Source organism: Pygoscelis adeliae, unplaced genomic scaffold, assembly GCF_000699105.1.
Source record: "Pygoscelis adeliae isolate BGI_AS28 unplaced genomic scaffold, ASM69910v1 Scaffold121, whole genome shotgun sequence".
NCBI lineage: Eukaryota > Metazoa > Chordata > Aves > Sphenisciformes > Spheniscidae > Pygoscelis > Pygoscelis adeliae.
This window is the reverse complement of record NW_008824359.1, coordinates 4,331,241-4,348,060: the sequence shown is the minus strand read 5'-3', so window position 1 is coordinate 4,348,060 and position 16,820 is coordinate 4,331,241. Positions and strand designations below refer to the sequence as shown.

The following is a 16,820-nucleotide window of genomic DNA, read 5'->3' as shown; positions in this document are numbered from 1 at the left end:
TTTTAGCAGGGCCTGTTGCAACAGGACAAGGGGGAATGGCTTTAAACTAAGGGAGGGTAGAGATTTAGACTAGATCTAAGGAAGGATTTTTTTTTTTTTTTTTTTTTTACGCTGAGTGTGGTGAGACACTGGCACAGGTTGCCCAGAGAGGTGGTGGATGCCCCACCCCTGGAAACATTCCAGGTCAGGTTGGACGGGGCTCTGAGCAACCTGCTCTAGTTGAAGATGTCCCTGCCCACAGCATGGGAGTTGGACTAGATGACCTTTAAAGGTCCCTTCCAACCCCAACTATTCCATGATTCTATCTAAAATTTTATGTAACTCAAGTTTCATGTATCCATCAAACATATCATGGTAACGCACACCAATAATACAAACAAGCTTTTAAAAAAATAGATTCTTTTCTAGAAGTATGTTCTAGTTAAAGAGAAAGTAATTTGAAAATTAGAACCTACATCATGAAATGACAGACAGAATATGCACACAGGAGCACCCTCTGATTTTATAATCTGCAAGAAGCAAGACTGTGATTCAGAGGAAAGCAAACAGCAAGAGGAAAAAGGTAAAGGAACTGTATGAATTCCCATTTCAGATGTTTTCTCTAATCTTTCTGACAAAGTAGGCAGGCATCTGTCTCAAGTATTTAGGAGGTGGCCATGATGAGAACTCCATAGGGTTTTTTTGTTTAGTCAAAATGGGTTTCAGTAGAAAATCCCAGGTAATCAAGGACCAAATTCTTTTGGGGGAAAAAAATACTAGTTTCATTATAATTCAACCATGGAAGATTCAAATGCAATTTTAAAGGCAGACTGCATGCTCCTTCAAACAGATGTCAAAGCAGGAAACCAGCCTCAAGTTCTCTGAAAGAATAAAAAAAGCTGGAAAATGAACCTTTGTTCTTATATCCCAAGCACACACCTTCACAGCACTTCTATATTCAGGTTTCAGTGACCCCATTTTTCGGTGAAAGGCTTTAGAATGTTTTGCTTTTGTCCTTACAAGGAAAGAAGAAACACTCTGGAATTTTAAGTGCTTTGCTAGATGCAAATAAAGTTGGATAGGAAATACAGGAGTCTTGGTGATATCATTCCAAGGTTTGACTATTATTCTCCTCTGTAGATACTATATTTTCTACTGTGGTTTGGAAGATCAGGTAACAGGAAAAAAGAATGTTTATAAACTTCTTTCAGCACCCACTTCTGACTTAACTGCACTTTCAAGTTCAACCCATTACTGCTAGCCACGTGTGGGTTCAGACACTAGCAAAGTGTCACCTTCAGCACATCAGCTTTGGCATTGACGTTCATCAAGATTGAAGTCGCACTACTTTCCATCAGGATCTGCCTTTGCATTCTGCTTTCAGCTATGTTGAGTGTCTCTGGAGCACCCCTTGATTTACACTAGGGTCTCAAAGAAGGTACACCCAACCTTTGATTTTGCACAACTCTAAAATGTGTTCTTTGTCCCCCACTAGATATTTCTGGAATTATTGTCCCTATTTCATATGCAATACTTCCATGAGTAACTAGCCTAAGCCCTGACCATATGTTCAATCATGTGATCCCAAGATATCGCATGAGAAATCTCCAGTTAATCCAGCAGGCTTAGACTGGTATCAGGACACTAGAGCTACTTCTACATGACAAGAGTTAAGTGGCATCAAGGCCCATTCCCAAGTCCTGAGGCCAACTGTCAGGGACTAGCAAGGGCAAAGCTGCTCCATGAATGAGGATTAGCTGGAAGCTGAAGGTGACCACAGTGCAGGCAGTACCCTCACAGACCAGGGCCTATCTGGCAGCATCTGAACAGGGTGGGCTGAGCAAGGTGCTGGTCACAGCAACCATCAACAGCCCTGGCCACAGAAAGCAACGGAAACAGGTCCAGGTCTATCCAGGGAGTCAGAAGGAAAAAGAGATGGGACCAGAGCCAAAACTAGAAAGGCTGCAACATAAGGCCAAGGCTGCAATGTGGGTCCAAGGACAAGACTTGAAACAGGTCGGGCTATGTAATTGTTCAGGGCAGGAATGAAGGCCCCATCCTGATCTTAAATGGAGCTCCCGGACCAATAAGTAGGTGGTGAGGCTGGTCACAGTAACTGAAGCCTGTTGGGGCACTTGGGGCCCTGACGCAAACCACCATGTGCTGGCCACATCTATGCTATTAAGTGATAATTAAGTTATTCCAAGGAAACTGTTAACTCTTAGCTTCTGACATGGCTATTGGGAATGATCCCTGGGACCATGCAGACTCCCAAACTATGCCTGGAAGTTGTTAGGGAAAGTACTATTTGTCCTCAGCCAAAAGCATGTCATGGACCATTTTAACAATCCAGTTGAAACCATTATTTCACATTATAGTGCTGGAACCCTTGCCAGAACACTACTTGATTTACAGCAGCAACACAGCCTAAGACTACAGCATTAGATATTACACTTCCATACTTATTAGGATTGTATTTCTCCTCAGTAGATACTGACACTGAGTGACCCAAAGCAATACATTAATTTAGGTTTTAAAGAAAACTATGACAAGCAAGACAAAACAGAAGCTTCCCTTTAAAACCAATTTAATAAATAGGCTATAAACTACTCTAGGGTCTCACTGAACTGTACTCCTCCAGTTTGCCCCTTTTCTCAGCTTTGTTACTAAATCAGGTCTAGCCAAATATTTATGCCAGCTTACCTGGTAGCACTGCTGGTATGTTTGCCAAGGACAACAGAATCTATTTTACCAGATTTGCAAGCAAGCACAATAAAGAAATTATTTCAGTCTCAGTTCCTGGCTATTTACAGGATACCATATATGGAATATAATATAAGTGGAATGAGGAAAGTTCAGAAATGTAAAAAAGTTGAAAAAATAAAAAAGTGCACGGCTAGAAGCTGAGTTCAGACAGTGAGCCACAATACACTGCAAAAATTAAGATCTAGGTTCACCGTTAAGTAAAAACACTGCAAAAGAACACTGATAGTTTTACAGAGTAACTATTACTACTATCTTGCAGGGCTGAAATGAAACAAACACATTTAGGGTGAACACTGTTGTTCATATTGCACAAAAGCAGCAAGGTTTAAAAATTATATTTTGTATTTAATATTTGAGTGGCAGGGTATTTAAAACTACATTCCTTAACATATGTTATCTTTCCTTCTTCCCACAGCTGAAGAGCTATGTGGTACATGAAGGAGTCAGCAGATGGCACCCATGGCACTTGATACAGCCAGAGCACACGCATTCTGATGTCCTTTAGGTCATACACAGTGGCTTATTCACAGAAAGAGTGGGTTTTTTCTGTACCAGCCAAGATTTTCCTTTATACAGCATAAATAGTCTAAGTGGGTATAAATTAAGTTTATCTTCACTATCAAGGTGACTTGCTGCATGATTATTAGGTGCAAGGAAAGTTCAGAAGGAAGCGGAACAGTGCTTTTCACTTTCATAATTTTAATCTCAAATTCCACAATATTGGTGTTTTTACCCAGTTTTCAGAAGTGATGCATCTGTGAGAGAATCCCAGTTTCAAATACTCTTCTTCACCCCACCCTAAGTTATGACCTCAGGAAGAAAGAAAAAAAACAGCCCATACACAGATGGTGATTCAGGTGTACCATAAAGCTCAAAACCACAGAAGGCATTAACAAGAATCTAAAGTTTTCCTAAAAATCAGTATCACAGAATACTGACACAACCCATGTTTTATAGGTCTGGGGTTAATAGCACTCCATATGCTACAAGAACATGGATAAAGGATAGCTGAAGGTCCTTCAAAAGCAAAGGTAGGGAGGGCATTAACTGCTAATGCAGAAGTAGAAGAAAAAGCAAAGTAGATACCAAACATTTTGAGGAGATCAGCCTATGCAGAAACTGTATACTGCGTATTTGCAGTACATGTAAAACACAAAATCCTAAAACAGTCACTGTCCTCACATAACTTTCAGCTTATGAAGAATTTGCTGAGAATCCAGCATCTGGTTAATGTTTGCATTCAGACTTCACCCTGCCCCTTCAGATACACTACCAGAAAGTAGTTGGTGGTCGTTTTTTTATGTTGGAATAATTCTCATTCAAAGTGCAGATCTGTGCAAGACCTACTGACAGGAAAAAAAACAACCACCACAAAGAAAGAATCGGCTGGAAAAATAAGGATTGTACTGGGAATGGAAGATACGAGTTTTAGAAAAATCTCATCTTATTTTGTAGCATATTCAATAAAGGTATTGATGAGGCATACATCCGCCTCTTTCTGGTTTAAGACTCTGATAAATATCAGATAAGGATTTAATTCTTAGACCTGAAGTAAATACATGAAATGCAGATACATAGTTTAGACAAGCTATTTTAAATGGTTGTTTTCTTGTCACTACATAATGTCAATCTGATCATACATTTTTCAATCAACAGAAAGACTATAGTGCAATAGAGTTCTGAATAGATAATCGGAACTCTGCTTCAGTAAGTGACAGTTACTGCCACAAAAATTTCTCAAAATTTAAATACATACACAGGACACACTGCATTTACTGTATGTAGGTCATGAAACAGCAGGGAGTCAGAAAAACTTCATTTCAAAACTGTAAGGGTGATAGATTAAGACAATCAATAGTGATTAAAACAATTTATTTGGGAAAGACTTATTAAAAGGTATAAGCATTATTATTTAAATCATTTGAAAATGGAATATAAAAGAGGAAGACAGATCATCTTCCTAAGAAACACTCCTGTACCATTTGTGCTGTGTGTTTCTCCCCCTAACTACAAGACAAACAGGAGCAATTGGAACACTCATATCAGAAGCTGTATTACAGAGCACACAGCAGATATAACGGACACTACGTTTTAAGAAATACCTGAAGTGAACTGGTCACAGTAGCAAGGAAGATTTGTAGTTACAGATACAAAAGATAAGGGGATTTACGGAAGGAAGGACAGCATAACACCATTCTGTGATGTATTTCTGCAGTTCCTGTTGACAGCAGCAGACTTTAAAGGAATTTGGAACTGTCTGTGACCAAAACCTTTAAGTCAGATGGTGAGAAGCAGCCATGCACATTCATTCAGAGGAACAGGATCACTAGCAGATAAGAACAGAACGGGTCTAGTCATTTAAGTATGTATCATTATATAACCTGAATTTTCTTTTTGCTTGTTAAACAGACATTCTTGGGAGAATCCACCCACAAGCTTTGCAAAGGCAAGAAAGTGAAAGCAACCAGCATCAAAAGAAAGTAAACTTGTTAATGTATATTAAACATGTTTGATATGGCACAGGTGCCAGCCTCTGGATCAGGGCCTGCACTGTGTCAGTGCTCTCAGTTTGTATATGGCCCTGTCCTAGGAACTGAAGGAAAACCAAATAAAAATACATCTAGTTTCCAAATTGGCAGAAGGCTGATCTGGATAGCCCTGTGGCTTGATGCAACACAATCTCAGCCATGTGAAATACCCATTCCCTTCACTTCAACATTGGTGGTATTTCAGCCTGAGTGAACTGACTATGTTTTCAGTCAGGGATATCATGGACTCCAGCTGTTAAAGGAAAAAACCCCAAAGCTGTCAACAAGAAATATCTTGAGAAATAGACAAACAATCACCATTCAGAAGAGTCACGAAGAATAAAAACAGAAAACATGCATTGCTTGCCTTTATCATGGCTTTTAAAGTCAGCCCCACGGAGCACAGCAGTCTGTTATTGAGGCCTTAAAACAGGCCAACTTGCACTCAGTAAGGGGCTGGTACCTCATTTCCTCAACATCTTACAAAGTTCTCAGTTTTGTTCTTCCCTTGTAAGCCAGCCACATACTGGAAACACGGGAATGAAACTATCGGATTTCTCCACAATACTAGTTCCAGTAATGTTAAATGCAAGATTTCTGAATGATTGCATGCAGTTTTACAGTGTCTTTATGGTTTTTAGATTAACTGCAAAACCAGTTAAAGACAACACATACCGATCTGAATCCACCCTGCTGCAGTGTAACAGATGCCTTCATTACTCTCTTGCCAGGGATACTGTAATTTCTTTTCCCCATCCTACTGCCATCTTAACTTCCAGCTTATTAGTCTCTATCACTGGAAAAGGTTTCTCTTATCCCTCCAAGACATACACATTACATCTACCATGTCTCTAATGCCTCTGCTTCTGTATTAAGTTTCAAAGCCCAGTACAAAAGTCATGTAATTTAAGCAGGGTAAAGTGTCCATAAAATCCAATTAGAGCAAAAGAACCTACAGTTAAAAGTAATCACATTAAAGCAAGACAATAAAAAAGTACAAGATACATTATTTTTAAAACCATTCACGCACTTGTACTACACAAGAAACCAAGAATTTGAACAAACTCCTCAGCAGACAGAATGATATAGTTTATCAGATTTGTTGCCTGAGGATTGGATCCAAGAACACAGCTATAGAGAAATCCTTGCAGTATTGCAGCAACTGCTAAAACTTTCATCAACCACAAAGAAGCATGAATTTATCTGGCACAGAAGAAAACATGTTTTCAAATGCACATAAGTAACTGATAATTCATTTCACCTTGATTCAACTCTGAATACGATCTCTCACCTTTGTGCTCAAATCTATTGCAGAATGTGTCTTAACCAATGCCACGATCTTAAAGCTGCTGTCTCTCTCTTCCCCACTCCATTACCTCAAATCACCTTCCAGTATCCCTCATTTTCTAAGACTACATTCCTTTTCAAGTGCTATTTTTTTCCTACCTCTATTAAGCACTATTTGATTTATTAATTACATTAAACTCTGGTGCAGTGTTCTTAATATATTTTGTATGAAACATTTGAGAAATTCCCTTAAATAACTGGTAATTAAAGTTGTAAATTTACTGTTTTGGATGTGATTAAGCCAGAACATAGCTTCTGTAAATGCAATGTCTTTATGCATTGGCAATGAAGGCTGACCTTCATTTAGAAGTCTTTTCCTTGGGCCAGAAAACTGATATCAGAACTTGTGGATGGATTAGGATCTCTGATGGTATTAAAATAAGGAACAGCTGCTGCCCTAACCACATTAGAATGGCTTTACTGCAGTTTTTGATTACTAACAGTATTTTTGTTGACTTCAGAATGACAGTTTGCTGGAGGGAGAAGGGCACAACTGTGTTTGATTATTAGCAGATAAGAACTACTTAGTGGAACAAACCAAAGACTTTTCTGTAGACTAAAGGCAGCTTTTTCCTTTGAAAGATGTAGCTCTTGCTTGTGTCAGCAGATACCAGAAGGGTTGACTTCTTGCTTTAATATGCACTGTGCCAATATAAAAGTTTCAATTAGATGCAAGGAAGTTCCTGTAGAAATCATTGCTGTGTTTTATTCCAAGTGTGACCTGGTGTCTATCTTCTTGGCTTTATATTGCTTTACAAAAACATGCTACACCTTAGATTGCCAGACAAGAAGAAAAAAAACCCAGCAGTAACACTGGTCAAGAATAGCAAGTATCACCAGTTACAATAAATCAAACCCTCTCAAACTTGGTAAATAGGAAATGGCATAGAATTGCATGGAGAGATTGCTGCTAGGTTCTCTTGCTTATCATCCAGAAAGCAACATATCATGCCATCATCCTGGAAAAAAAAAAGGCTCAGTATTCCATGTACAAGCAGTCAAACTCCCAAATATTTCCAAGCAGGATAATCAGAAGGAAAAAAAAAAACCCAACAACAACAAAGCTTCTCTGTCAGCAGAAATCCTTGGTTGAACTCCGCGTCCCAGCTAACACTGGTAGCGAATTCAGAGGAAAGGCATACTAGCCTCAGTGTTCCAGGCCAGATCTCGACTTCCTCAAAGATCAAAAGGCATTTGAGTCCAGGAATTTAGTTCAACCTATTACAGGAGACAGACAACTGCAAAGTGGAATCTTAATCTAAATTTGTACAGTGTTTAGGGATATCCAAATCAGACCTACCCACAGTTCATCCTACAACGTCCACTGTGCTAGAGAAAGGAGTAACTAACAGAACAATTCTTTACTGACTTACAGATAAGACCTTGCAATTCCCTCTGGCTCCCAGAGCTTATGTTTTCTCATGCCACAACAGAAGGTCCTCATAAACCTTGGCATGGATTTACCAATGCCTTTGTTAAAATGTCTTATTATTCAAAACTCTGTACATTTTAGCAGAACTGATAAGAAAATTATATTCCTGTACAAAAAAATTGAAATACTTACCCTGAATGGTCCTTTCCCAGGAAAGAGTTCCCACCCACCCTGGTTTTCTGAGATAACGCATTCCCTCTAGACTGCAGAGTAGAGCATGACCACAGAAAGCCAACACTAGAAGAATTTTTCCATAGTTGCTCTTAAGGAAAAAAGTACGTTTCCAGATTTAAAAAGCAGACAGTAACTGCTGTCTTGTGTGTTCTGGAAAGAACATTAATCAGTTTATTTTTGTAATTTACAAACAACTAGTATGGTTAGATGCTTTGAAGCACTACTCCAAGTTTCAGCTACAACGAATACAGGCCTACCTTTAACCCAGTTGGTCTTCTGCCAGGCACGTTCTCCCATCGAAACAAGGGCATTTGTGCTACCAAGCACCCCGTGCACGGCAAGGAAAATAACCCCAAGTACTGTATAAATTATTAGACAGCATTAGAATGCCACATTACAGATAGTGGCATTCATTTCAGGCCCAGAAATACTTGTTACTTTTTTTTGTTTGGTTTTCTTGTTGCTTAAAAAAGCCCAACACATTTTCAGAGCAGGAAATCAAACATTGATTGAGCTGGAGCTTGGTAATTCCTGGATGCCAACAGGAAAATCGTGGCCAAGTATACCTTCTACTTGCATGGGATGAAGTGGGCACATGCACAGATTCAACTTGACCATACTGTTACAACTGCACAATCTCAGTATGCCCTTTGTGTTTCTTCGAAGGCTATCAAATCATAAAGCTTATGCATTTTTCCAGAAAGACAGTAGAAACGCTGAAGCCTTTCAGTAACAGCCAGAACCATCTACGAGGGAAGACAGAAGGAATGCCTAAATCAGACTAGACTAACAACTTCTTACCGTTCCATTAGAAATTCTGCAGATCACCTCAGAGAAAGTGTCAGACCATACATAAATACATGAGCTGCCTTTAGTACCCTCAGCAAGTTGTCTTGTTAACAGCAATAAGAGCAACCTTAAATAACCTCCTTATATATATATATGTATTAAAGTTCTGGATATGCAAGCCACACCAAAACTAATTCATTTTCTTCCGCCGAACCAGAAGGAACACTCAATGAAGGTTAACTTTGCTACTGCCCTTTCTCCAGTAAAACTTCAGCACCTTACTGTTACTGTAGTTCTACAGTCCTAGGCAGTTCGACACTCATACACTTTGTGGATCTTAGTGCCAGTCACGTTTAGTTCACATAAGAATCTCTGACTTCATGAAGTGACTGCTTTTGTTACCCGAGCTCCTCAACATAACTCACAACTGACCTGTGAGTAAAGCATGGAAACGACAGCTATACAGAGGAGCTGTTACGCCAGCATCCCATTCCATGTGTCAATACGTAGTTGACTAACAAGGTCCAGCAACTATATCATAGAAAGTAAACTAAGGTAGGTTTATGAATGACAAGTATCAACAGCTCTTTTAGGTTGTAGAGTGGACTTATATAATGGGGCTGAAAAAGTTGGGATTATCATTCCAGCAGTCAGATGGGATCTCAGATACAGAGCATGAAAGTTCATAGGTGTTTTCAGCTGAAATACAGTAGTGCACTGATATGGTTCACAGAGGAAGTATTTGAAATTAGTTACAGAATAAATGCAGCGGAAAATGATTTTTTTAGACTGCATACTTCTCAGAGCAAGAACAGCTTCCTACAGCTGTATTTTAGTGCCTCCACAATCATACAAAAAAGTAGTTCTTAGATGTCTGTAAACCACCACCAAGGGAAGAGTGCAAGATAGCTGCCCTCTGGGAATCCTATGATTCATGAAGTGCTGAAGGACACTGCTCCTGCAGCCTTTCTTTGCAAGCTCTCAGGTATCTAATAAAATAAAAATACATATACAGTGTACAGCAAAGAAACACTTCAATTTTTACAGAATGACAGGGAATAATATTCATCCCATTTCTAAAGCAGAACAAAACAAAGTAGGTAGAGATTCCACAGCACAAGGCATGGTCTGCTTCAAGTGGCAGTTTCTGATAATGTTATCATATCAACGGACAACAACCTTAAAAGGTAGAAAAAATGAAAGTAAAACAAAGCAACAGCAAGTGTACCAGGAAGACAGAATGAAGCCTGCATTCCTTTCCAGCCTTGGAGCAGTGACTTCATCTTTGCTAGGGTGACCTTCCACTGCATCCAGGCTTGAATACTAATATTAGACTAAAAAGAAGTGTGCCACCCTCTAAATATAATGATGACTCAACACCTAGAGGCTTCAGTGATGCAATATGACCAAAGAGGTTCTGACTTCACAAACTAGATTTTTAAAAATGAAGTCAAAAGGAACAGATCTTCCCCTGCAGAAACAAAGCCTGCCTCCTAGAGCATCTTCTTGCCTGTAGGAAAAGGGAACCAAAGAAACATTTCACACATGGCAGCAGACACACCGGCTCCACTTTGTTTAAAAGGAACACTGAACAGACATTTCAATTGTATGCTTCAGAGTCAAAGCACCAGTAGAAAGTTTCAGTTCCAAAATTGACATATAAAAGGTAAAGACAACACAGACCACTGAGCAGTCCAGTGTCTTTTACTGCACCTTAAAAATAAAAATAGCAGCATGAAGATGTGCTTTGTTGAGAAAGTTGAATGCAAGTACAAAGGAAAAAAAGCCTTTCCAAGTAAGTCTACAGAGTTCTCTTAAAGCATCATCCTTGGACAAATATTCCAGCACTCACTTCAGGTAGCCTTAAATCTTTTTCAAGACCCAAGCTCAATAATACATCTTAAAAAAAAAGTCAAAGGAAGTCTAACATAGGCTTCTATAGCAAAAGCAAGTAGTCATCCAATATATGTAAATAAAGTTGTAATGTGAAAGAATCCCTCATGAAAATAGTAACTTTTCATAATAAAGTCCTTCCACTAAAATAGGATTATCCCTTCCATTGACTTTTTAAGTTTGACTTCTTTTTTCCTCCCTTCCCCACCCTGCCTCCATTAAGCTCACAGTTCAGGAAGTGCATTTTTAATCACCTTCATTCCCCAGTCTTGCATTCACACACTGACCCTCCTCATCAGAAGAATTAGGATACACTTCAACATACGTTCACAGAATCAGACTGGTGGAGGTCAGAAGGGACCTCTGGAGGTCCTCTTGTCCAACACGCCCCCCCCCCCCCGCCCTCCCCCCCGCTCAAGCAGGGCCACCTAGAGCCAGCTGCCCAGGACCATGTCCAGACAGTTTTTGAGTAACTCCGTGGAGGGAGACTCCACACCTCCCTGGGCAATCTGTGTCAGTGCTCAGTCACTCTCACAGTAAGAAAGTGTTTCCTGAAGTTCAGAGGAAGCCTCCTGTGTTTCTCTTTGTGCCCATTGCCTCTGGTCCTGTCACTGGACACCACTGAAAAGAGCCTGGCTCTGTCTTCTCTTCACCCTCCCTTCAGGCATTAAAACACACTAAGATCCCCCTGAGCCTTCTCTTCTCCAGGCTGAACAGTCCCAACTCTCAGCCTTTCTTCATAGAAGAGATGCTCCAGTCCCTTCATCATCTTAGTGGCCCTTCACTGGACCCTCTCCAGTATGTCCATGTCTTCCTTGTACTAGGAAGTCCAGAACTGGACACATGTTTGGTCACTATCTTCTCATGCAGAAATAATAATATCCCCCATTGGTTTGAATTACATTGGCAAGAAAAAGCACTTAATGGACTTTGGCTATCATTTCCTAGTCAGCTCCACCGTAAGTAAAATGCTTAGAAACTGATTAACCATTCTTTATCCGAAATATAACTATCAAGTTTAATAGGTTCTTCTTTTTCCACTATTTTGGCTCAAATTGGAAGGAGAGCATACAGCCTCTACACAGCTTGAGGAAACACATCCTTCCCCCACATAAGCATGTTCTAATAGTGACAGTTTTGTGTAAGCATCTCCTGAGGCATTACAGCATCTGAAGAAACCATCTTAAGAGGCAAAGATGCTTCACTTTGACAGTGTGCTTACCAGTTTCAGCCTGAAGGAAATTACGTAGTTACATTACAGAAAAGACAGTTTTACAGAACAGTGATATATGCATAACAAAATCACAACAAAAGGGTTACTATCCTGAAAGCCTGAGGGCTATGTGTAGCAATTAACTGTTAACACACACACACATCCCCCTTCCTAGGAGTAATCAGAGTCATGCCCTTTGGCTCACCATCACAACTGCTTTATCAGGAAAGATAAAAGGAGCAGCACCTCCCATTCAGTCACACTATCAGCCAAAAATAACAGTCTCAATTTTGCCGTATCTTGCTCACATACTTACACATCCCATCAGTTTTTCCAAGAGACATGGCAAATCTCAAGGTTTAAGAGTAATTTTATTTTTAGTGTCTTTACAGTAAGACTTCCATGACCCAACCAAGTCAGTGCTGTAAACTCCAAAACACCAAAAAAATCTGCCCCTACCATTAACAGGTTATACACCAAAACAAATGATCAGAACACAGGACAGTGATGGGAACACAGCTGAATGTGATCCCAGCTTTGCAACAGGCCTGTTGGATAATCTACTTCTGCATGCCTTTATTCTTCCTTAAAAACTAAAAAGCTCAGTATTTTCTAGTCACATTGTACAGAAAGTACAATTCCATTTTTTGTATGAAGGAGCAGGCTGTCCACAATGGGAGTGGAAATAAGCAAAACCACCTCCCTTCAGTTGTAGCAACCTGTTAGTGCATTGAAGCTGCTAAGCCATCCTGTGCAAATCCTTAAACGCCCGTATTATCAACCTAGCTACCCAGGGCATTCTCCTGAGCTAACTAGAGATTTCTTCCAAGAATACAGGTCTGAAAGGTAGGGAAATATTTCTTGACCAGATGCTCTGTTACAGTAGGAAAATCAGATACGTGTAGCTGGTACTAGTCTATATTCCCCCTTTCTTCTGCCTGTGTTTAAGATCAGGCAGTCACTCCTGAGCAGCTTCCTTTAAGCCAGATGCCAACACTCATCTTCAGATCCCAGGGCCCACAGCTCTTCAGACTCACTGTCTATGTTGAGACCTTAGGATGCCAGCCAGGAGAACACTCAAGCCTGGCCTGATACAGTTTCTTCATCTGTAAGGACAGGGCCTTCAGCTGCAAGAATTCCTCATCTTCAGAAAATGAAGGTCCAAACTCAGGCTTGCTACAGATGCCATCATCACTCTTGGTATGCAACACAAAATCCTTTCTAAGAAGCACTGTACAGCCACATGATACTGGTGAAAGGGTGTGTCTGATACAGGACACAGTAACAGACAAAGCAAATCAGCTTATCCACAGTGCAGGTGTGTGTGCAGCTAAGTGTTCCCTTGGGGCTGCTGCAAGCCCATACTCAAGCACAAACTGGAATATACCCTATATCTGATATACAGTAGTTAAATGCCTTCAAATTAAAACAACAATATTTAAGGCATTTGCTTTTAAAAACTATCTTCAGTGATTATATTGCTTAGATATTTGTGTGTTAAAAGTTTGAACTTGACAGTTCAGCCTCTTAGTCACTTCAGGTAATGTAACTTTAAAGCTGACAGCGTGAATTCTTTACATCAACACTGTTGCATGCCACAGCCACCCAGAAGTTGATATATTTAAACATTATTTTCCACCTAAAAGTGTAGGTCAGGAGTAAAAGTCAAAGACACATTGCAAAAACTTTACTTTCTGTAGAACGGATAACACAGTGAAACTACTGTAGATATAACCTTTACTGTGGTATGTTCTTTAAAAAATTTAGTGTACCACTACATATACGTTGGATCAATATATAATTGAAGATATGGCTATTAGCAGCATTTATTGTGATTGTGTGAGATTTTAAACTTCAGCTTAGTAACTTGACAATATTTTATATTGAATTCATGTGTGCTCTTATCCTGCAGCAACAGTTAATAATAGAAAGGATTATGGATATTAATCAACAGGGAACACAAGTACATGTTCTACATGAATAATAAAAATCATAATCAGCTCCCCAGGTCCTTGGATTTAATGAGAAATCTGAAGGTAATCCCATCTAGTTAAATATAGACTTACAGGAGTCACTACCTACCCGCAAACAGAGCTGTTCAATCCATGTCATCGACAGATAGCTTACAGCCATGCACATGGAACAGAATATCCACCTCCACGATCCAGCTGCTATTCTTAAGACACAGCCTTAAGTCCTGCAAGACTTTGGGGATTGCTATCCCACATACTTACATAATCACCTATTCCATTTTCTAACTAAGCCATCAGCTAAATATTAGAATACAGCTCAAAAGGGAAAGCTCAGGAGCAAGTGGGGATTGAATCTCTGCAGGATGAAGAGAGATTCTCTAGTTCTAGGCAGGCTTCTGTTTTCTTCCTTTAAAACTGGACTTTCAAACCCCTTCAACTTCAGTGAAGTTCATTCCCAGATGGTTATAAAATTCCACAAAATGGCACAACAGAAATGCAAGATTATGATTAGCAAAAGGACTTAAATACAATAAAATGGTGCACTGTTTTCCGAGATTGCAATTTAGAGTAGGATTTTTTATTTATATATAAATATGACCATTTTGTTTAGTGCTGTAGTATGAACTTTTATTTTCTTTTAATCTGTATTACTCAAACATACACAAGACATCATCACGGAAGACAAAGATGTCTAAAAAATTAAACCCAAACAATTCCACTTGTGCAGCTTCAACAGATACCACTTTCAGTACCTTTAACAGGAAGCCTGTATCCTTAGAAGCCTTGTTTTGTTTTATTTCCCCTTCATCTGGTAATTTCCCCACTAAAGACCCTTGGTCCATCCTGGCCAGCTTCAGTCCCGATGAATCTGTAGTTTTATCTGGATACCTCATCAGCCAGTTGCAGCCAAAACCCACTTTACCACTGCCAGTTGTTTCTGAATTGAAAATTCTGGACAAGACGCTCAAGTAGCCTCAGATGTGCCTATAACAATTAGCCTAGACTAATTTCATCGGATAATAGAGTCCCAAGCTATCAGTTTTATATCCCTGACATCTCCATCAGGAAGAATACTAGGCTAAGAAACAGGAACTGAACACTTCCCACAAAAGTTGAATTTTTTTTAGTTTTAAGAGGATATTGTTTTCAACATTCTGTTTTAGACTAATTGCAGAGTTAAAAATATTCTCACGCAGTTCCTCTTGTCTTTGTTCTCACTACCATTAATTTTAGATTTTCCAGATAAAAAGTATTTCAGATAACTTAAAACATTTGAGACCTCATCGCTCTCTACAACTACCTGAAAGGAGGTTGTAGCGAGGTGAGTGTTGGTCTTTTCTCCCAAGTAACAAGCAATAGGATGAGAGGAAATGGCCTCAAGTTGCACCAGGGGAGGTTTAGATTGGATGTGAGGAAAAACATCTTCACCAAAAGGGCTGTCAAGCATTGGACCAGGCTGCCCAGGGAAGTGGTGGAGTCACTATCCCTGGAGGTATTTAAAAGACATGTAGATGTGGTGCTTAGTGATATGGTTTAGTGCTGGACTTGGCTGTGCTAGACTTGATGATCTTAAAGGTCTTTTCCAACCTAAATGATTCTATAAGAAAATACAAGAAAGGCAGCCTCCCATCACAGTGGTATGTGATCAGCAAGTGGGAGAAATACTTTCACATGTTTAACTTTGCCACCTCCATCATGACTGCAACTATGGTTGCTGTGAAGACATGTACCCACATTTCAGTATCCTACAAATCTGAACAAAAGAAAAACATTTTTGTCATTGTAGCTGACAAAAGGGCTTTTAAGCTCTTGAAATAAACATCATGGCAGAGTGTTGTTGTCACCTTAGAAAGAACTCGTATTTGTGATCCAGTTCCTGTACAAGACAGATTAAACTACCTGTTTCATTGAAACCACAATAAGTACAGACATAAAGCATATGTTTCTCTTACATTGAAGACAGGAAACTGACACTGTACCTTACTGTCCTCATCTTCAAACACAGACTGGTGAACATTACAAGCAAAGAGAGAATTCGGGAGATCGTTGAAGTCAATTATTTCATGAAAATCTTCCTCTGCAAAACATCTCTTTAAATCCTTGTCTCCATTTATAGAGTAGAGTAAGAACTGTCCTCCGTCCTCCGGGATGCAGCCATAGTGACTGAGGCCTCGCATTCCAAAGAAGTATGAGTCTCCCCTCATCCCTGGCAGCATGAAGAAGAGAGACATAGTTACAGTACACTTTTAAAAATATCACACACACAACCTGGAAATTCTTAGTTTGGGGGCTTAGTTTGTAGAAAGTATATTTCACACTATATTAAGGTAACAATTGACCTCTGAAACAGGGCACTAAGACTAGTTTCACCAAGGCTCAAATAGGTACTTTGCTTTAGTTTCATTTATTAGCACAGAAAAGACCTAACCATATCAACACAAGCTGCAGAATACAACCAGAAGCAAGGCATTGCTTAAGTGCCCCTTGCCCTAAAAGAAAATACTATGTCGTATTTGGGTTTAAGAGAGTCTGTTTGTTACTGGGAAGGCAGGCTAGTGCTTCTGAGCTTGCAGTCGGCTTAAAAAGTGTAATGCACTGGATAAGAAGAAAATGAAAATAACTTTGAAAATTATGCCAGGCATCAACTGAAAGAAAAAAAGAAAAAGAGACCCTGTTAGAAAGTAGCATGAACACAGAAATCAAAACCAGTACCACTAAGACATCAC

General features: G+C 39.6%; 1 protein-coding gene across 1 annotated transcript in view; it reads right to left on the bottom strand.

The window, feature by feature from the left end:
* The window catches only part of RCAN2 (regulator of calcineurin 2), an 86,239-nt gene extending 69,941 nt beyond the window's left edge, over window positions 1-16,298 (bottom strand). The window contains exon 1 of the mRNA XM_009319674.1: window positions 16,074-16,298. Coding sequence (XP_009317949.1) covers window positions 16,074-16,298 — 225 coding nt within the window. The remainder of the gene's footprint in view (window positions 1-16,073) is intronic.
* Between the last annotated feature and the right edge of the window lie 522 nt (window positions 16,299-16,820).